This window comes from Panthera tigris, chromosome A3 (genome assembly GCF_018350195.1).
Source record: "Panthera tigris isolate Pti1 chromosome A3, P.tigris_Pti1_mat1.1, whole genome shotgun sequence".
Lineage (NCBI taxonomy): Eukaryota > Metazoa > Chordata > Mammalia > Carnivora > Felidae > Panthera > Panthera tigris.
This window is the reverse complement of record NC_056662.1, coordinates 87652637-87675816: the sequence shown is the minus strand read 5'-3', so window position 1 is coordinate 87675816 and position 23180 is coordinate 87652637. Positions and strand designations below refer to the sequence as shown.

The 23180-nt window shown below is 42.8% G+C and overlaps 1 protein-coding gene across 7 annotated transcripts in view; it reads right to left on the bottom strand.

Moving 5' to 3' along the window:
- DYSF (dysferlin) overlaps nucleotides 1-23180 on the bottom strand; it is a 224096-nt gene that overhangs the window by 25195 nt on the left and 175721 nt on the right. For all 7 annotated transcript variants that reach the window (XM_042981697.1, XM_042981701.1, XM_042981699.1 and 4 more), the window contains 3 exons: nucleotides 9458-9556; nucleotides 1576-1704; nucleotides 1091-1246 (listed from right to left, as the gene is read on the bottom strand). In XM_042981697.1, the coding sequence (XP_042837631.1) occupies nucleotides 1091-1246; nucleotides 1576-1704; nucleotides 9458-9556 (384 nt within the window). The remainder of the gene's footprint in view (nucleotides 1-1090; nucleotides 1247-1575; nucleotides 1705-9457; nucleotides 9557-23180) is intronic.

The following is a 23180-nucleotide window of genomic DNA, read 5'->3' as shown; positions in this document are numbered from 1 at the left end:
CTGCGGCCACAGAATGCCCAGGGTCAGAGGTGGCATAAAGAAAGCTTGAAGTGTATGAACTGAACACTGGCCACAGTCACATCTTGGAGGCCGCTGGTGGTGCCTGGGCTGGAGATGGCTCTAATCCGTCTGTGCTTTGACTTCCCAGTAGGGCAAGGGCAGCTGTGACTTCTCACCTTGAAAGGCAGGGCTCCAGGAATAGGACACCAGACCTCCACCCACAGCCTCAAGGACATATGCTAGGCCTGCACCCATCTAAGGGGATGAGAGAGCACCTCTGAACTCCAATCATCCCTGCCTGCTCCACTTCTTTCCTCTTTCTCTCTTCCCAACTTTTCTCTACCCCTCCCCCACCACCTCCCCAGAGCTCCAGACTCCTTCCTGACCGCTCTCAGGGCCAGGAGCGGAGCGAGGGGATGAGATACTTGCCTCAGACGCAACATTTGAGTGAGTGCCAAAAACACTCAGTAATCAAGATAAACACATTTTGATGCAATATTCAAAAAGCTAAAATCAATGCCAACAGGCCCTGATGAACAAAATATTAAATTTTAAATAAAGACAGGATCGGTATTACTGATTTTTCCTTTTGCCTCAGGCTCCACCCTGGCTAGGCACTGCACAGTTACTGAGCCCTTTCTCTCCTCCCCACACCCCCACCACCTGAAGCCCAACAGACTCCAATCCCAGCCACACCTTCCACGTGGCCTCCTCCTGTGCCTCAGCCTCATGCTGAACAGACACTAAGCATTCTTCTAACAAACTCCTGCCGAGTTTTTTGGCCCGTGCTAAAATACTACTTTCTTCTTCCTCCCAGCCAATCAAAACCCCATTGATCCTTAAGAATCCTATTCCTTCCATGAAGCCTTCCTCATTATTCCCAAGTCTTATGCTGCCTGGCCTTTTCGGACCTCCTGGAGCACTTGGCCCTCGACAGAACTGCATCCCGTCACCTCTCAGCGCTGTGTGTGCTCGGCTGGTTTCCACAGCTTACTGTGAACTCCCCAGGACAGAGTTGTTTCAAGATTCCACAGTCCATTTGTACCCCAGCCTGCCGTTCAGGAAGAGGTGAGAGTCCCAGGAATGTTACCTTCCCATTGGGGTCCTTGGGCTGCAGGCCGAATGCTCGGATGATGTAGATGCGGACCAGGCACTCCTGAGGCCCCTGGGCAGCCAGCTGGTGGAACTGTCTTGGGGGCATGGGAATGGCAGGGTCCTCTGGGAGGGGATAGATTTTGAAGAGGCCCTGAAAAGAATGAGGGGCCAACTCATTCATCATCACTGTCACCAACATAAACACCATCATGACCATTAATTACTCTCATCTCTGTCAGAGTCGTCTCACCAGGGACCACCAAGCCCACCGCCATCCCTAAAGGGATGCATCAACAGCATCAACCGTGTCAACAGCATCAACAGCATCACCCTCACTGTGACCACCTCCGTCACCCACACGGTCACCAACATCAACACCACGGTCATTACTGTAGTTACTACGGTATTGCTGCTCCTGCCCCCTTCACTTACTTCACAGTCTTAGGCCTCCCAGTTTGGGACAAGTCCTCAAGGACTTACCTTGAACTCCCCAATAACAGATGGGTCTTCGGTCTCCTCCTGAGTCTTGCCCCGGTAGAGCTTGAAGGTGTTACAAAAGTCAGACAGGCCCTCAAAGGCTTCCACATTCTCCAGTTGTGTGTCATAGACCTGCCACATGTGGGGACAAGAGGAGGAGGCCAAGGAAAGAGAGAAAAAAGAGGGTCAGCAAAGAAAGAGGAAACATGACAGTATTCAAGTGAAGAAGAATGAGAAGGCATGGAGAAGAAAATGAAGGGAAAAGGCCATTTGCAAATTCAAGAAGCAAAGGCAGGCAGGAGAGGTGAAGGTCAGAGGCCAAGAACAGAGGGCAGAGAAGGAAAGCACAAAGGCAGAGGTTAAAGAATGCAAATAGTGGAGAGTAAAGAGAGAGAAAGGTGAGGGACAGAAGTGACAGGAGAAGGGAGGAAGAGGGGAAGGCTCTGTTCAGCACCACTAGGGAACAGTTTTCTGTTTAATCCAATGTTCTAGGTATCTAGGAGTCATCATGTACATAGGGTGGTGTATTTTTTTAAGAGAACAAAATCAAACAAATAAATGAAAAGCTAACTTGAATGTTATCTGAAGATCGCAACAGAACTCTAGAAAGTTTACAGGTCTGCATTTTAAGCCACAAATGCTCACTGTCCAGGATGCCCGGATGGCAGTGGTACCAGATACCTGGCCAACGATGACTTTTGAACACTACTTTAAATTTGTGACCCTGATTTATCGATTTCATTCCCCTTGAATTCCCACTAACTTTTACATGCTAGTGTTTCGGAATTGCTTAGTTTTAAATGAAGCAAGAGTTTCCTATTATAGATGATTAAATGTACCTAACAGTTAATGCTATTAAAAACTTAATATACAGGGGTGCCTGGGTGGCTTAAGCGATTAAGCATCCGACTCTTGATTTCAGCTCAGGTCGTGATCTTGCAGTCATTGAGATCAAGCCCCGTGCAGGACTCCGTGCTGAATGCAGAGCCTGCTTGGGATTCTCGCTCTCCCTTTCTCTCTCTCTGCCCCTCCCCTGCTCGCTCTCAAAATAAATATACAAATATTCAAAACAGAAGACCTTAACATACATGCTAAGTTGGTTATACCTGAAACTGATAGACAAGACCCTTCAGGTAAATTCCTTTCTCATATTGCTGAGTATTATTTCTCATTTAGGCCTGGACCGAGTTCTGTTCCTTCCAAGAAATCTTTAATGATGCAAGTGGAGGCGGATTCATTGTTAAAAATTAGCCGAATGAGTAAATATAAAGTAAATATTATTATCGCCTTACATTTTGATTCTCAAAAATAACAACCAGTTATTTGGTTAATATTTGACATGTGTCATTTTGAGTGTGCTCTTGACCCATTTACATAGTTTATATCATTCAAAGGACAGTTCTTTAATTTGTCAATTCTACCATATCCTCTGTTCCAGTTCCTTATTTCTGCTTTTATTTTTATTATTTTGTTCTTCCTACTCTTCTCAGGGTGTTTCTTTTTCTTTCTGTTCTTTGTAACTTGATCAGTTGAAGCTTTCTTTACTTGGCTCCCTCTGTCCTGATAAGGAAAATGCTTAATGCTATGAAATTGCCTCTGCTCACTACTGCCTTGGCATTTACCCATTTGTTTTGATTATAACATTATCATATTCATTTTCTTGGCATGCCATAATTACAGTTTTCATTATTTGATCCAAGAGCTAGATGTTTTTTTTTCATTCTTTTGTTTTAATTAAGCTTTTAAGGCTATAAATTTCCTCTGAATGCTGCTTTAGCTATAACCAGCAAGTTCTAATAGGTAGCATTTTATCATCATTTCCTAGATAATCTGCCAGGGTGGGTTTATATTTTCTCTTCTACCAAGAACTGTTAAAACAGAGGTGTGTGTGTGTGTTTTAATTGTCTAGATAGAAGAAAACTTTTGGGCTTTTGATTTTGTTATTATAAGTTCTCATTTGGGGCACTTTGGTGGCTCAGTGAGGTGTCCAACTCTTGGTTTTGGCTCAGGTCATGATCTCACGGCTCATGAGTTTGAACCCCACATTGGGCTCTGCACTGACAGCACAGAGCCTGCTTGGATTCTCTCTGTCTCTCTCTCTCTCTCTCTCTCTCTCTCTCTCTGCCCCTCCCCCGCTTGCTCTCTCTGTCTCTCCCTCAACTCCCTCAAAATAAATACATAAACTTAAAAAAATAAGTTCTCATTTTGTGGCATTATAATCAAAAACATTGTCAGTGGTATGCCACCTTTTGAACTTTATTAAAGTTTTCTTCACGGCCTGTTATGTGGTCAATCTTTGTAACTGTGCCAAAGGCGTAGTCTCTACTTTCAGGCTACAGGGTTCAATCAGGTGAACGACTAGGCCAGTTCTCTATATCCTCTTATGTTTGCGCCCCCTTGACCTGACGTGAACCAAGAGGAGAGAAAAATAAATCTCTCCCTACCTACTATTTCTTCCTTTGTCTCCTGTAACTTCTGTTTTGTAAATATTGATATTGTGTTATTTAGCACATAGGTATTTTCGTAGCTGTCACCTCTTGGAATGGCACCATTTAATGTAATTCTTTGTCTCATTCATTTGGGGGACCTGAATCTGCTCTCATCTAATAGTAAGACTGTGACTTCTGCTTTTTTTTCATTTGCATTTGCCAGGCACACATTTTCACAATCTTTTATTTTCAACCTTCATGAATCTCTTGAGATTGGATTTAAATTTTGTAATTAATGAATGATTGATATGATATGCACTGATATGATAGATATGTTTGATCTGAGTTTATATTTATATTTATGTAGTCATATAATATGTTTATGTTACATTTCCCAATTTCATCAATTTTTTTAAAATCTTTGCCTGCATGGTCTAGTGTGTGTGTGTGTGTGTGTGTGTGTGTGTGTTTCTGATATCTAGGATGGGCTGCATTTATATTCTAATATTATTATAGATTTACATATACTAGAAATTCTCTAAATCTTCTATGTCTTTAGGGGCAGTATTTATGAGTTCCCTACTATAGCAATAGTAAAATAATGGAATTTTATCTCCCTCCCCCTCCCCCTCCCTCTCCCTCACTCAGATTCAGGCAGTATTGTCTTCCTTAGTATTTACTCTGTACTATTTGCTTATAATTTGCTTATGCTCCTGTTATTTTATTTTCCAGTTTTAAATACAATCTGTCAACTCTATTTATTCTACAACATGACAATCCATGTCCTTACTCTGTATGCCATCATCTCTCCTCCTTCTGTGCCTAAGTTTTGTCAGTTTTGTCACTTCCATAACTTCACCATACATATTTATATTCTGTCCTGTTACCCTAATCCTGCCATTTATTTTCAGTATAGGTCAAAGGTAAAATATGATCACAACCTGTCCCTTCGTTCTGGCTTTCCCCATTATCTCCCAACAGAGTTCATTCCCTAGAACTTCCTCAAGATGGGGGCATGAGACCCATATCCCCAGTTTCTGAATATGCCACTTGGGTGTCTGTAGCCGTTGTGCCTGAAGTGCAGCTTGGCTGAATGTAAATCCTGGGCCACCCTTTCTTTCCTTGATGATTTTACACATGGTGTTTTACTGTCATTGAGTATTAAATGCTGTTGTGGAGAAACTGAAGCCACCTTGATTTATTTCCTACTTTAAATGATTTAATTTAAAGTCATTTAAAGAGAGAAAAGAAGAGAAAAATGTATGACTACCACAAAAATTCTTTATCTCCAAAGTCCAATAACATATACCAGGATACATCTCAGGGTTGACCGATCTGGGTTGATTTTTCCTGACACACAGTGGACCTTAAGAGTATGTATATTCAGGTATTCCTTCACTCCAGTGACATTCTATACACTCTTAAGTGTCTTTTGTTTTAGTTCACTGTTTTGGTTGTCTTTCTCAGAGACTCCAATTATGCAAGTGTTGGATCTCTTTTCCCTGACTTCTATATCTGTTATTTTCTCTTTATTGTTTCATACTTCTGTTTTTTATTTCCATATCCTTTTGCTGACTTCCATCATTTCTGTCCTCTGCCCCTTCCTGTGTGCCTATGCCCCTTCCAAACTGCTGTGTTCTCCTTTCCTGAATCATACCAGTTCACATATCAGGTCTCCTCCTCGCACCATCCCTTGAGTTCTTTCATCTCTCCTTTGCATTCTGACTGTCCTACTTCTGAAAAGTTCACAGCGAAATATTTCATTTCATCTGCTCCCTGGAAAAATTTGCCTGGTGGGTATATATCCTCTTCTCTAAGTTTTGATTTGTATTTTCTTTTTTTCATAGTATTTTTTAATTAATGCCCTGAGAGTTCTTTTATTATTACTCATCATGAAAGGTGTTGGATTTTTCTAACCTGATTATTTCTTTTGCTCCTCTCAAAGAGGCAGACTGCTTCCCGCAAATATGGCTCATCTGTGTGATTCTTGGGTTGCTCCACCTTCTCTGCTTCTCTGAACCAGACCAGGTCTAAGGAGCATTTATCTTCAGCCTGAACCTTACTCCAAAGTTCCCATATCCATTACTGCGAACAAAGGGGGATAACTTTTATATTCCATAGTGAAATCTCTGCTTCAGGAACTATATTTTTTAACTACCTATTATGAAAGTTTTTAAGGACACACAAAAGTAAAGATAACAGATAATAAGCACCCATGTGCCTATAACCTGTCTTAATTAATTCTCAACATTCTTTTATTGGGAAGGATGGGGCTTTCTGAGACCTGCTATGACTATGACCTTTCATCATTTTCTCTTCATCTACTGCCTACTGGCTTCTACCCAATCTTGGTTGCCTTTGGACAGCCCTTACATGTATTTTGGAGTCTGCGGGTTTTATTTGTTTCCAACTTTTACTGAAAATGGAGTTTGTGGGTTTGAATGATTTCCAGAAGAAAAGGGGGAAAATGCTGACTTATGCAGCCATGTTCATACTGGAAGTCTCAATAAAATACTTTTTAAATTTCCAAGTGGTTGGTCTTTTTGCTTAAACTTTTGTTATTAACTTCTCATTTTATTGCATTTTAATCTGTCTTGTATGATTTCTGCTTTTGGTAATTTATTGTTAAACTAGTATGTGATCAGGTTTTGTAAATATTCTCTGAACATTAGGAAAAAATGTATTCTCTATTTTTTATTATTTTTCATTCCCTATTTTAAAGCTAGTTTTTATGTAGCTTAAAAAATATTTTACCTTGTTATTCAGACCTCTTATTTACTTATTTATTTACTTGTTGCTTCATCTGCCTGGGAGAGAGATGCATTAAAATTCCCACTGCAACTTTAATTTCTCTCATTTCATATACATATTCCTACCAGTTTTGCTTTAAATATGTCTAAGCTCTACTGTCCTGTACATAAATGTTTGGGTGTTTTCTCACAAAGATGTGTATTTTTTATTTATATAAAACACCCATTTTGTTTCCTTTGCTTTTTACTTTAAATTCTGTTTCTCTTTTATCTGCACTTACCTTATTTTGTTTGCCATAACATTTATTTTTTAGCCAATCTAAGTTGTACTGTTTTAGACATACCTCCTAAGGACAGTCTAATGAGTTTTGAATTTGATATAGTCTGAGAGTCCTTATCACTTAATAGAGGAGTTTAATCCATTTTCATTTATTAGGAAAACAAATATGTTTTATTCTTTTTCTGTTGTGTTTTTCTATGATTTCTGGTTTTTGTGCTTTCTTGTTTGTATCTTTTGTTTTCTATCTTTTGCTACTGAGATTATGGGTTGTATTTTCCCCCATGCTAGTAATTTCTAAAATATGGGGTTTTTTTTCTCTACCCATTATGTTCTCCATTCTCTCCATAATGCTACAGGCTATTTTTCAAAAACTCATGGTGGTGGTGGTGGTGGTGGTGGTGGTAGTGGTGGTGGTTTTTTCTATTTACTTATCCTTAAAGGACAAGTTTTCCTTCCAGGTCTGGTTCTAACCATCCCCCCCACCCCACCTGAAACAGGTTGAATGCATATTGTTTTGGACGGTCCATATTCACTTGGACACTGTCAAAGATCTCCTCGGAGAGGTCAGGCTGGAGGGCTGGGTGCCAATTCTATGTCCAGCATCTGAGGGAGCAGCAAAGGGGCCAGGGCCATGGGCCACACTGGCAGGAGTCCTCATTCTTGGTTTCTCTCATTTTCTGGCAAGGCCACAGTACCACATGCCAGACCCAATGTGTCGGACCTTCTTCCTGGTACACAAATAGTTCAGTCTCTTTGCCCAACCTCACACACCCAACTGCAAGTCAACGAAGAATTTGCTGCCTCAGGAAGACTATGTCTTCAGAGCCACTGCCACTGCCTGAGGCTTCATCTCTGCACATCCAGGCTTCCCGGCACCATTCACTCAGAGGCCCCCAATCTATCAGAGACAATTCTTGCCACCTTGTGGAATCATCCTCCAGAGTGGCCACCAAAGGCTTTTAGCCAGCAGAACTACCTGGAAGCCCAGACCACCCACCACTCGAACTGGCCTCAAATCCTGTTCATCTGGTCCCCTTCCGGGTGCTCCTCAGGGCACCTTACTGCATCTAACAGTCCTTGCATACCTTCTCTAAGGAGGCTTGCCAGACAGAGCATAGCAAAATACAGAACACCCACTCAAATTTGAATTTCAAATAAATAACAAATAATTTTGTTAGATAAGTATGTCTCATGTAATATTTGAGGCATAAGACATATTTATCTAACCATTATACAAGATACTTACAATAAATTATTATTCATTATTTTTCTGCAATTCAAGTGTAACTGAGCATCCTGAATTTATTTGGCAACCCTCTCCAGGACCCTCTACGATTCCTTTGGGGTGTAACTTTGAGTCACCTCTGGTTATCTTTTTTTAAAGCAGTCTACTTTTAAAAAGCATAATTGTATTTGTGGAATTTCCTCAAAATACCAGAATTTGGCTGACTCATCCCTGGCTGTTTTTGTTTGGTTGGATTGTTTTGGGGGCTTTTCTTTGCTTTTTTTTTTTTTCACAGAAACGAAGTTTACCATATTTTTATATTTGCTAAGCAATTTCTGTTCCAATTGTAGGGGTGAAGGAATCAGAGCTCCATTCTCAAGCTGACTTTCCTCTTATTTTAATACAATTTTTTTATTATAGAAATGTTCAAATAATTTTAAAAAACAGAATAGTATAACAAATCCCTAGGTATCCATCCTCAAGTTTTAACAATTTTAAATATTTTGCAATTTCAACAATTTTTAATATTTTGAAAATCTACCAGAGGGCCACTCACATCATCTATCTATCTTCCCCTTTCTTTTCCTTTCCTTTCCTTCCTTCCTTTCTTTTCTTTTTTTCTTTTTTTTTTTTTCTTTAGCATTGTAAAACAAATCCCAGGGGCGCCTGGGTGGCTCAGTCGGTTAAGCGTCCGACTTCAGCTCAGGTCACGATCTCGCGGTCCGTGAGTTCGAGCCCCGCGTCGGGCTCTGTGCTGACAGCTCAGAGCCTGGAGCCTGTTTCAGATTCTGTGTCTCCCTCTCTCTGACCCTCCCCCGTTCATGCTCTGTCTCTCTCTGTCTCAAAAATAAATAAACGTTAAAAAAAAGATTTAAAAAAAAAAATAAAACAAATCCCAGGCCAGGCATGATTTCATCCATAAATACTTCAGTATTTTTCAACATTCTTCCAAAAGTACTTTCGTCATTGTTCCAGCCCACACTGACTTCTTGCTCTAAATCAGGGGGTGACCTCTCTCACCTCAATTAGCTCATCAGGATTCATTAGCCTTCAGGGCACCAAATGAGGAGATCCTTTGGATACATGTGTTCAAAGGAGGTGACACACATGCATATGTATTGTCTTCCTGTGCCCCTCCCCCGCTCCACTGCGTATGCCCAGGGGCTGTTAGACTGCAGAGCACACTGTGGAAAGGCCTCACCTTTAGAGTGTCAAAGCCCTTCTCCAAGTACTGGCCACACTTTTCCCTCTCCCCTGTGGAGGCAAAGAATTTGCTCCACCAGTCGATGAACTCCTCCTCCTGAGTGGGGAGAAAGAAAGAGATCACTTCAGACACAGAACTTGCCAAGCAAGGTCCTTCTGGACCAGACACCTAGCAAGGCTGACGGGCTGGTGTGCACTTCCAAGCTCTCCTGCTGGGTTGAGTTCAGGGGAGCAGAGAGCCGCAACTCCCCACCTCTCCGGGGACAGGCTGCACAGATCAGACCACAGCACCTGCGCGGCATTGAGAGGCAGAGGCTCCAGCCCTGCTCTGCCCCCCATTCATTGTGTATTTCTGTTAAGCTCCCCGGCCTCCCTTCTCCTCTCTGTGACGTGGACGTTATCATCACGGTGCCCCCTCCATTCCAGGGACAGACCGAGGCTGAAATCAGAAGGTACATACAGTAACCCTTTGGAGGAAAATGTCAACAATGTGGCATTTATGAATAAAATGCGGTAGACCCAGGGAAAACTCAGACCTCAAAGAGTCGTCCTGCCTCCCCAACCCCAGAAAAAGAAAAAGCATCGGAAATCAGAACTTAGCCCTCCCAAGATCAAATCAAGACAGAGTCCCTAAAAGCCAACAAATGCTTACTAAGCACCCATTATTCAAATGGCACACCATCTAAAAGAAAAGAGGTTTGTGACAACCCACTCTCTGCCCTGTCCTTCTCTGCTTACTCATATTTGTAGGAAAAGATGGACAGGTCTGTTGTGGCACACACTGGTCTCCTCACCTGCACATGGTGGGTCTACAGGTCCTCTCAGCTCTGTGTCTAGAATGCTCCTCCAGCCGTGTCCTACCTGTGTGTCCTGTCACAGGGAGTCAGCAAGCTTCCGGAAGCTGGGATGGTCACTCTTCCTCAGGTCTCCCTCCAAACCCTGCCTGGAGCTGGGCATTCAGTCTGTGCCCGTCAATACCATTAAAACTCACCCAGTTCAGTGGGCAGGGCCAAGGATGAGGTGTTAGGAGAGCCTATCTGGAGCTTGCTTTTCCTCCTCTGTGTGAGGGAATATGCTAAATCTCCCAAAAGTCTGCTCTGATTCTATAAAGTCAACTGAATGTCTATCACTGAGTTTCTGGAAATGGCAGTGGCTCCCTTTAATGCTCAGTCCCTTGAGTTCTGGCTTATTAAGGGTGAGAACAGGCTGGAACCAGGCCAAGGGTACCTGAACAGGCACCATGGGGAGAGGATAGGATGAAGTTCTCAAAGTCTCCACCCGTCCTGACAGTGTGGCCCTAATACCACTGAGTGGCCAAAATGTGATACCCAGACACACGGCACAGAGAGTAGGTATCAGAGCAAGGCTGAGTCTACAGAGTCACTGTTAGACCCACTTACCAGGAGGGGCTTCTGCAGCCAGGAGAGAGGAAAAGCCATTCAGATGGGTTAAGGTACAGTGTAGCAGAGCTTTCTGGCTTGTAACCACTCTAGAAAAAGCCAGCATAGAACAAGGCCAACCCTAGCCCTGATACTTTAAGTTCAATTTAAAGAAAAATATGCCATGGGTGAATAAACATATGCAGACATATATATCAAGCTCATAACACAGAAAAATATATTCATACAGACATGCCCAAGAGACATGTATATACTGCAATGAACATACACCCTCACAAAAATACACACACTAACACACAGGCATATATATGTGCATACAGGTAGAAAGAGTTAGACTGGAAGTCAGTTTAGCTGTCTGATTCCTCCTAAGTCTTTATTTTCTTCCCCAGCACGGATACTTAAAGATTTGAGTTTACGATTCAGGCTCAGAGTCAGGCACAAATAGGCAAACGACCAGTGTGTTCTGTACAATGAAATAACAGAAGCACTAACAGAAGGACAGTAGTTGTGGGAAAGTTGTTACACTTCCCGCGGTCTTGAAAAACCAAGTAAATTTAAAAAAAAAAAAAAAAAGAGTATGGAGACAGAGAATCTGAATAATACCATTAACAATGTCAATTAAGAAGACAACATTATGGGATCTAAAAATAGAAAATATACCTTCTTTTCCGGCACCACTGGAGCACTTAGAAAAAATTAAAAGCCACAAGCAAAGCTCAATAAAGTCTCTTTGACCATAATGCATAAAACTGAAAACTAATGAGAAATTTAAGAATTAACAATCTGAACCTTTTAAAAATTTAGAGCCACACTCTTACAACCTTCCTGGGTCAAAGAGAAAACCAAACCTAAAATCATAGATACTTAGAAAATACCAATAGTGAGAGGGTTATGCCCCCAAATTTGTGGATTATAGCTAAGTCTGTCTCAAATTCAGTCTCAAATGCTCTTGCATTTATACAAAGAGAATGAAAATAGATCATCTGATAGCTCAAGAAATTAGAAAATGAAAAATAGGAAGACCAAAATTTGAAAATGATAAGTAGAAATTAATATATTAAAAAAGGACAATATTATAATTTATAATTAAATCTCAGAGCAAACTTTCAAAAGGCCAATAAAATAGACACTTATCAAATCTAATGTTGAGAAGTAGGTACACCATTAGGAATGAGAAAGATCAAATAAAATGATATTATGGGGAGAATGAAAATATTAAAAGATATACCATAACCAGTGACAAAATGAAAAATGCAGATGAAGCAGAAAATCTTCTAGAAGAATATAAATTCCTGAAATTGATTCAAAAGTAATAGAATACATGAAGAGATCAGTAACTCTAAAAGCTCTCAAAGAACTACCCTAAAAGAGATATCAGGTCAAGTTGGTTCCTTTGGGATAAAGTTCTATCAGTCTTCCAAAGAATAAATCAGGGACACCTGGGTGGCTCAAGTCAGTTAAGTGTCAGACTTCGGCTCAGGTCATGATCTCAAGGTTCATAAGTTTGGGCCCCACGTGAGGCTCTGTGCTGACAGCTCAGAGCCTGGAGCCTGCTTCGGATTCTGTGTCTCCCTCTTTCTCTGCCCCTCCCCCCACCCTGCACTCTATCTATCTCTCTCTCTCAAAAATAAATAAACATTAAAAAAATTTTTTAAACAAGGAATAAATCATGGTTTACACACACACACACACACACACACACACACACACACACACACACATTAATCCCATTCCTGAACAGAGTCATTAAGATATTAATAGATTACAGGATGTGAGGGCGATCTGGCTGCAACATCTGTCACCCCACCGATCACCAGGGTTGATTTGGCTGATCTGGCTGGCTAGGCGGGTGTCCCCTTCCTCCCTCACTGCTCTATGTGCGTCCCTCCTGAAGCTGTGTGCTCCGCTCGGTCGAAGATGACAACCTTCCCTGATAGAGGAGGACAGTTCTTCGATCAAGGGTATACGAGTTGCTGTGCTCCCCTGCTAGAACCTCCAAACAAGCTCTCAAGATAATAATAGATCACAGCAGTAGATCTGCCATGGTCAAGCTGGATTATTCCAGGATGCAGGAGTGGTTCAATGTCACTGAATAAGAAGGAGAGAAAACCCACAGGATCATCTATAACAGAAATTCGCAAACTATTGCCCACTCACCAGCCACCTGCTTTAATAATTTAATTACTGCAGTAATTTAAATACTATCTGTGGTCGCTTTTTAGTTACAACAGCTGAGTTGAGTAGTTGAGACAGAGACCTTAAGTCCCCTAAACCTAAAATATTTACTCAATGGGTCTTTAGGAAAAAGTTTGCCAATCCCTGATCTATAATGTGCAAATATGAAATGGGGAGAAAGGAATGAGAAAACTTTTCAGTTATTCCTAAAGGAAACTCTCAGTTCATTCACCCTCATTCACTCGTTTTCATTCAATTAAGAAGAAAGGGAAGCTTTCTATCCTAAAGCAATGGCCAATAATAGTACCAGAAATTCTCCCTTCTGGGCTTCTGTAAATAGGGCTGCCTCTGCCGATAATTCCCATTGATGTGGGTAAAAAAAATCACTTGAGGGGCACCTGGGCGGCTCAGTCAGTTAAGTGTCCGACTTCAGTTCAGGTCGTGATCTTGCAATTCATGAGTTCAAGCCCCACGTTGGGCTCTGTACTGACAGCTTGGAGCTTAGAGCCTGCTTCAGATTCTGTGTCTACCCCCTCTCTCTCTCCTTCCCCTGCTTGTGCTTCTCTCCCTCCCTCCTTCTCTCTGTCTCTGTCTCTGTCTCTCTCTCTCTCTCTAAGATAAATAAAACATTTAAAAATTTTTTTAAAAAGTTGAAAATCAGGGTGGTTTGGGAACCAGGAACTTGGGAGCCAGACTAGCAGAGTTCAAATCCTGCCACCCCTACCTGTATGACCTTGGATAACTACTTAACCTCTTTGTTCCTTAATAATCTATAAAATGAACAAATAATAGTACCAATTTGGTAGAGTTATGGCAAGGAATAAATGAGTCAATTGGTATAAGGACCTTAGAACAGTGCCTAGCACGTAAGTGCAATGTCTGTGTTTATTGCTATCGCTGATCATGGTATTGTTGTTTCTTTGGTGCAGACCGGGTTAGCTTCTTGGCCAAGGATGGCTATCTCACAAACTGCCAGCAGGCACATAGCTAGCCACAGTCTTTCCAGAAGGCAATTTGGCTGCATGTCTCTACAGCCTTAAAAGTGTGCATACGCTTTGACCCAACAAGCTGTTCTAGAAATCTATATACACAATGGAATACTATGTGGCAATGAGAAAGAATGAAATATGGCCTTTTGTAGCAACATGGATGGAACTGGAGAGTGTTATGCTAGGTCAAATAAGTCATAAGAAGAAGACAGACACCATATGTTTTCACTCTTATGTGGATCCTAAGAAACTTAACAGAAGACCATGGGGGAGGGGAAGGAAAAAAAAAAGTTAGGGAGGGAGCCAAACCATAAGAGACTCCTAAAAACTGAGAACAAACTGAGGGTTGATGGGGGGGTGGGAGGGAGGGGAGGATGGGTGATGGGTATTGAGGAGGGCACCTGTTGGAATGAGCACTGGGTGTTGTATGGAAACCAATTTGACAAAAAATTTCATATTAAACAAAATAAATAAATAAACAATAAACTTTAAAAAAAGAACAAAGAAAGTAATCATAGGCATAAAGATTTAACTTCATTTATAATAGTGAAAAATTGGAAACAACTTAAGCATCGATCAATAAGGAACTGTTTGGGTAAACTGAACATCCACATGATTAGATGTTATACGACATAAAAAATTATGCTGTTGAAATAGCTTTATTGATATGGAAAGCTATTCACAACTGATGAGATTGATACAAGGTTAAAAAATGAATAACATGATTTCATTTTAATAAAAGCCTAATAAAAGCCTAAATGTTCATAGCAGTTCATAGCATATTTGAATGATAACATTATGGATATTTTGTTTATTCCTTTTATTTTTGTGCATCATTCAGAATTTTCTAATTCTTCACTGTGTGCATGTATTCCTTACACAACTTTAAAAATTAAATATTTTTAAAGTAAAGAGCAATAGCAGGATGCTTTAAAAAAAATCACCAAGAAAATGAAAATATAAACCACAGAACAGGGGGAAATATTTACCAATTATCTATCTGATACGAGATGTGTCACCAAAATACATAGAGAACTCGCACAATTCAATAATAAAAAGACAAATAACCCAATAAAAAAGGAGCCGTGCATTTAAACAGACATTCCTCCAAAGTTGATAAGCAGCTAATAAGCACGGGAAAAGGTGTTCATCATTGCCAAAAGGGAAATGCAAATCAAAACCCCCATGAGAAAACACTTCACACCCACTAGGATGGCAATCATAAAAGAGTCCGATAGAACAAGTGTTGGTGAAGATGTGGATAAATTGGAACACTGCTGACGAGAACATAAAATGGTACAGTCACTTTGGAAAACAATCCGGCAGTTCTTCAAAAGGTTAAACAGAGAGCTATCCTACGACCCAGCAGTTGGACCTCTAGTTATATATCTAACAGAAAGGAAAACTTACATCCCCACCAAAACTTGTACAGGAATGTCTGTGGCAGCGTTATTCGTAACAGGCAAACAGCAGAATCCAGATGCCCATCAACTGATGAACGGATAAAGAAAATGAGATATAGCCATACAACGGCATATTATTTGACAATAAAAAGCAGTGACGAATTGATGCACAGCATGGATGAACCTCGAAAACATGATGCTGAGTGAAAGAAGTTAAACAAAAAGACCATACATTGTATGATTCTATTTACATGAAACGTCCAGAATAGGCAAATCTGAGGCAAAAAGTAGATGAGTTGTTGCCTGGGCTGCAAGTGGTTGGGAGGAAATGGCAGATGACTGCTCTTGGGTACAGGGTCTCTTTGGAGAGATAAAAAAAAGTTCTAAAATTGATTATGGTGATGGCTGCACAACTCCGTGAATATACTAAAAAACATTGAATTGTACACTAACTAGGAACTTTTATTACGTGGATTATCTCAATAAAACCATTCAAATAAAAAAGAACAAATGACCAAATACGAGCTTATAACCTTTAAAATGACAGCAAAAGCGGCAATCTCAAGCATGTACTCTAAGGAGATAAGAGTTAAATTTTTTTTCAGAAGAACAATCAAACGATCACCAAAAAAAGACCTAAATCTTCGCACACCCACTTTTTTCTCGAAAAGCTCTCTCAGCTGCAATTTCGTCATCCCTCAAAGTTCCAGGCAGTGTCCAGTGGCTGGGTCTCCCCAGCAGACCCATGGCTGGTGAGGAGCACAGCCCAGGGCGCCTTCCTAACTCCCGGTTGCACCAGCTGTCCTGCCGCTCAGTGGCTCTTGTCTCCCCTTTTCCTCCTGCATCCCACAGGCTAACCTCTTCTAACTCTACCCCCTTGGCAGAAATTGTGTGTGCAGCAGAATCACAATTTGTGTATTAACTTGTTTATTTTTTGCCTCTACAATCCTCTGTTTGCCCCTTTGATCTTCCCTGTGTCTACTCCCTTGCCCCTCTCTGGGGCACTGTCATACTTCCAGCCAGCCCAACCTGCCGTTAACCCTGCTGCGCATCTGCCCCGCACAACCCAACGTGGCTGAGGGAAAGAGCAAACCAGGGGCTCCGAGTTCATGTCACTGCTTCAAGTGGGTCTCAGGGCTGTCCATCCGCCCACCTCAGTTTCCCACTCCTGGAACTCTCCTGTCCCCTAACACCACCATCCGGTACTTTCTGCTTTGTCCTCAGACCTCGGGCACCTCCTCCCTCTGCTCACTCTTGGCCAGTGACCCTCCTTCCCTTGGAAAGCAGAAGCAGTCAGAAAAGAACTTCCACGAGCCCTCACCAGCATCTGTACCATATTCTGCCTTCCATCCTGTCACCACACATGCTCTGTTTGCACCCCAGCACAAGGCCAACTCCTGCACTCATGCCCTGGGTCCTGTGCCCTCTGCCTGCTCAAGGACACCACTCCACGATCCTCCTCACCCTCGCCCAGGCCATCCCACTCACATCTCTACTGGGCCATTCCATCAGCATTTAAACATGTGACACTAGTTCCCTGTCATTCAAAGAAAACTCTCTGACTTTCTCCTTTGGCTCCCAGCTCATTTCTTTCTCCCTTTTACAGAAAAACTTACAGAAAGAGTAATCTACACTTGTGTCTAGTTCCTGTTTCTCCATCGTCTCTGCTCAACCAAAACTTGTCAAGGTCACCAGTGGCTTCAGTGATCAATCCAGCAGCAGTATTTGATACAGGCAGCCACTCCTCTGTCCTTGGAACATCCCCCTTGCCTGGCAGAGGACCAGGGTGGTGTCCTCCCCTGTCACCGGCCAAGCCTTCTCAATCTCTGCTGATTCTTCCTGGTCACTCACCCTTTGGTCATCTGAGTGCCCCGGGGCTCTGTGCTCAGAACTCTTCTTCTCTCCATCCACTCTCACTCCCCGGGGTTCCCCTTGAGACTTACATCTTTAAATGGCAAAGATGCTAATGAATCCCACACGGAGCTCTCTGCAGCCTGGATGACTTCTCTGAACTCCAGCCCCCCCGTTTCACCTGTCCCACTGACATCTAATAAGTGTCTCAAATGCACCACATCCAGAATCCAATTCCTGACCATCCTCCACCCACCTGCTCCTTCTAGTCCTCCTCGGATAAGTCAATGACACACCTTCCTTCCAGATGCTCAAGCCAAAATCCCTGAAATCACCTTTTGAGTCCTTTCTTCATGTCGCATGTTCAGTCTAACAGCAAACCCGTTGGTGCCACCTTCAGTACATATTCAGAATCAGACGCTTCTCCCAAATAACTACCACCCTGTTCTCCGTTATCTGGAATATTACACCAGTCTCCCAACTGGCCTCCCTGCTTTCACCCTTGCCCTCAAATCTATCCTCAACACAATAGCGCCCCCCCCCCACCCCATGCCGGAACGCATCAGCCCTCAGTGCAATCCCTTCAGTGATTCACCAACTCAACTCAGGACAAAGCTAAGCCTCCTGTGATGCAGTCCCCTCACCTCCCTGACCTCATGCCCTTTGTCTTTCCTCCTCATTCATGCTCGTCCAGCCACAGTGGCCTGCTTGGTCCTTGAGCACTTCCAACACCTTCATGCTCTTGCCAGGAGCACTATTCCTCCTGTAGATCCATGGGTCACTTCTTCACCCCCTTCAAGTCTTGACTCAAATGCAATCGGCTTTATCCACCACCACCATATTTTAAATGACCACCTCTTCCCCCAGCAAATCTTATCCCCTCTTCCTTGCTTTTTCTCCCCAGCAACCATCACCATCTGACATTACATATATTTTACTTAGGTATTAGTTTGTTGTGTCTCCTTCCCCATGAGGGCAGAGATCTTTAGCTTTTTTAACACTATATCCCCAGTACTTAGAACACTGCCTGGCACATATTTTGAGTTCAGTAAATATTTGACGAATATGTGAATGCCTGAACAGCGGGAATGAAGGAGGATCTTTGGCTTTTACATTTCCAAAGGAAGATAACATTGCTATTAAAAAAAAAAAAATAGGTTTAAGAGGATGTTTTGTCCAGCCAGTTTTCCCATACTCTGCAGAGGAGATGAAAGTGTAGAGGAGGAGTGGAAGAAAGAACTAGAGATTTGTGATAGTTTCGATAAGGCATCCCCACACCTGGACCCCAGATTAGCTCTGAAGTTTATATGGAAGAGACCCCTCCTTAACTTCAGGGATCTGGTAAAGGGAGGCCCAGAAGTTTCCAGAAGCATTGGGACATGAGGCACTTGGAGGAGATGGCTGCATGGGCGTCATGGGAGAGAGAGGCACGGAGCCCTCAGCATTTCCTGTAGACCCCAGAGTGTCACGCAACAGCTGCCAAATTGTAACGTGTCCCCCAGAAGGGCTTGAAAATTGGTCGAGAGAGAGAGCCAGGGGATCTGAAAGGGTCTTGTGCCCAAGATAATAAGCTATTGTCTGTGTGGTCCATGCACCCAGAAATCAGTGGGCCTATAGCTACAGGGCAGACACATACTGGTGACCAGGGGACCCTGTCTATGGAGGCCATGACATTATGGAAGCTCAACCCAGAACGTAGCTGCCTCCCAAGGGTAAGGACAAGGAGGAAAAACCCAAAACTGACTCAGCTTAAACCTGAACTATTGAAGGACACCAGGGCTTTTCGGCCATCAGGAAAAATATGGGCTTAAAAAGGAGATTACGTTGAATTACAGAAAAACAAAGTTATGTTTTTAAACACACTCACAGACGTGACTTGAAAATACCATTCCTGCTATTTCACTAATTTGTCTTCTGATAGAGTTATTTCAAGTCCACTTCTTCCTTCTCTTCCAGTCTTAACCCTGATGTGTCAAAGCCAACCAACCCTCTGATGTCAGTGGAATCCCATAATCCAAAACTCCCAAAGAGTAACCGCCATATGTTCTCAGATTCCAAGTGTGCTCTTGACCTCATTTTGCAACAGCTAAGCATCCCGTCTTGGAACATGGCAAACAGGAGAAACAAATGCAAAAGGCTTGATTGCTAAGTGTCATCTCAGGCTTTTGCAAGCAGTCTGGCCATTAAAACTTTATATCCCCATGCCCAAGGTTCAAGGCCCCTCATCATTCAGCCAGCCAAGCAAGTAAGTCTGATCAAGGCACGGACTGGCAGTCTCTCCAATTTCAGCTAATAGCCAGCATTCAGTTCCTGAGCAACCAGAGCTTTGTAACAAAGACATGCTTCTCTGGGCTTGATCCAGTGTAATGGGTACCCTAATCCCTCTGAAGACCCAAATCAGCACAGCACATTCTGAACATTTAACCTCCCATTTTCATTCAGTGGGCCGAACACGTTTCATGAATATAGACAGCAAAATTGACAACAATAATTCTAAGCCTGCCTTTCTGTGAAGTGAGGAAAACTGAAAGGGGGAGGGGGAGGTCTCACTGGTGTTCTCTCCCAGGATGGCCAGTTGAGTCAAACAGAAAAATTCCTGGTCAAATCCATTTATCACCAAAGTTGTAATGTTAAACTTTGCTTGGGTCACTATATGGAACTACCCATACCCACCTCTAAAACAGAAGTCTATTTTTTTTAGTAGTTTTAAGCAGGCCTTCATTGCCTATGGTTGACCCCTAGACTGGGTTGAAAGTGATTTCTCTCTTAGCATAAATCATTATCATCAAGATGGTAATAACGGAACCCAACACTGGGGTTACTGCGAGGCTGTGAGTCAAAGTCTGCAAAGAGACTTTATGACCTATAAAGTTTACCATGAAAAATATCCTTGTTGATACGGCCAACATCCCCAATACCACTGCCGCAAAACGCAACATCTGCATCGCTAGAATAATGATATGATGCCTCTAATTCTTTAATTAATGTCCTAAGTTTTGAGCAACAGAGACTATTTTCTCATGCACACACAAATACAAACACAGACGTAACACACAACCACTTATGTACATATAGACAGACAAACCCCCAGACATGCAAGCACCCTGATTTCAAACCTGCCACACCCCATACATACTGAACCTCTCGTGCCCCCTCCAAACCACACAAACATATGCCCACAGCCAGCTACCATGTTGATTCAGCAGAACTCTACATACTCATCACAAAATCACTTAATTATTTCCACAAGTGGAACACTAGGCTTTCAACCTCTTGTTCACACTCCCTGTAGTCCTGCCTCTGTGTCTGTCGTAGAGATCATTATTCCACTTATTCTCACTTCAAGCTGGACCAGCAGAGGTGGGAGGGAAGGGAAGACCTTTAACCAAAATGCTGAATTGTTTCCAAAAGGCCCAGTGGGTAAGTGTGCCCGAAATCTAGCAAAGTCAAGCAGATGGTGAGCGGAGAAGGGTCAGGGCCTGATAATTTGACTATTGGCCTGTTCCAGATGGGAGACCCAAGTGGAATGGAAAACCTCTGGGGAATTCTAGCTTACTAGCCCTCTCCCGACCCTGGAGTCTATGGTAGATAAGATACATGAGCTCATGATTTGGTCCTCCAGGGACAGTATGACCACATATACCCATGCAGGAAGCCTAGAGGAATGGGGATCTATCCAGCAGGGTGAATAAAAGAAGGTCCCATCAGAGTCCTCTAACCTCTGAAGAAAGCAATGAGACATCACTAATTCAGGATTTGTGATGATTCCAATAGGGCCTGGGCAAAAGCTTTCCCTATCTTCTTCATTCTGCTTATGTAGATGGTTTTGCTTAGCAAGAGTTCCAACAATCTACTTAAGAGAAAAACTATTTTTGAAGGCTTTCCCAGGACTGCTGAAGCATTCATCAAACTACAGACACTAATCTTAGCTATCTTAAATTCAATTTTAAAAGTATTTTGGGGGAGCCTACTATGTGCCAAAGTCAACCTACTTTCTAGTTACTGTGTGCATTTTCATACACAAAATCACATTACTTTTCAAATATTTCCTATTTTGAACTTGCTGCTACTTCAGTGTGGTTTCCCCAGCCCTCAGTCAATGTAAGAGAGGTGTTAAAGACCCTGGGTTGGTTAATAAGCTTCAGTGAGTATACTTGGGGATTTTTACTCAGCCATGAGCACTGTACCAAGTTCTAAGCGCTGTCCTGACCCAGACTAGGGGGCAGGAGGGGACAGGGACAGGACAGTCAGGGGTAAGAAAGCATATAATTAGACCTCAGAGAGAACTTCTTGTCCTGCAGATTTCCACAGAAAGCTGAGCATTTTTTCTCTGAGAAGCGATGAACCCCTTTTCTCTGGAAGGGAAAACAGGTCCCCCACGGACCAGGGGAAAGACCTTTTGGGAAAAGAGGAGCATGGTGGGGTGGAGGCAGAGACAAGGAGGGCTGGTTGAAGGGGCTGGGGCCTCCTCCTGCCTGATGAGGCCCTGGAGTTTGCCAGACAAGTTTCACCCCGGGCTGTCCCCCCTGCAGTGTGCATCGAGGGAGGAGGGGCGCACCCCCGAGGAGACCACAGGAATGCCAAGCAGGGGAAAGGCGCCCGGAGCCAAGGGCTCCGGCAACGAGGATCCAATATCGGCGGGTGACTCCAGCCCCCGTAACAGGAGAGACCGTAAAGTATGTGCTCTGCTTCCCAACCAGCAAACACAGCAAATAACCAATTACTCCAAATAGCTAACAGATTTCGGCTCTGATTTCCCTCCCCTTGCCTCCCCTGTGCCTTCACTTGTCATTTGATGGGCGATTTGTATTTGCTCTGAGAAAATGAGAGAAGGAATGACTCACAAAGGAAGGTCCAGATTACACGCAGTGACAGGCATCAAACCTCCCTCATCAGAACTAATGGGAGGGGGGGAGGCCAGGCTGCACTGGCAACACATCTGAACCGGAGATATTTTTAAAGAAGTACAGTTTTGTACTTTCGAGCACATACAGTAATTCTTGCTAAACCAATATTGCCAAATACATGTCCTCAGGAAACCTACTTTAAAGAGAGGAGAAGTATCTTCCTAATTAGCACATCTGCTAGATACCAAAGTATAGGTAAAACCATTCGTGTTATTAAAGTTAAAATACTCCCCCTCGAACTCTCAAGTTCAAAGGTGCAACCGTGAGGTTCTGAGACAAACTGCCTCGGATGCCTTCTGGAAATGCTTCCTCACTTGGGAGCCACACCCTGTAATTGATTCCTTTGCTCAGAAAACCTTTGCTTCAAAGTCTTTGGATAAATTGTTGTCAGTATTCATGAGCTGCAATGAGGCATTCCCCCAAAACTTGGAATTAAGGGAAATAGGGCTGCCCTCGGAGAATTAGACCGTGAAATCAATGCATAGTGGTTCAGAGCAAGGACAGGCAAAATCACCTCAAAGCAGAAGAGTGGCTCTTACACTAAGCCTTAACCCTAAATGGGTAGGCTGTATTAATACAACCCAAGAAAGAAAGTGAAAACAAGGAATTGGCCAGGCCTGGAAGTACAAGAGAATGAAGGGTTGGCTGTTGACAGTTGTTCACATCAGCACCCTCAGGGGATGGTCCCGACCTTTGGAGATAGATGGATCTGTCCATCTTGGTCAGCTGCTGCTAAATTGCAAGTCACAGAACCCATCTCTCCTCATTCTAATTCTTTACTCATCTCCAATCACAATTTGGCTTCCCAACTGCTGAACCTATAAGATACCACAGGCTGGACCACAATCCAAGGTCATGTCCCATGGGCAGAAGTATTTCTCACTATAAACTCATAAACTGGCAACCTCAGTTTGAGGCTTGAATAATAAGTATCCAGCCCAAAGAAAATGGGCTCATCAGGTGTCTGAACCACAAGGTTGAGGATCCACTCACAAG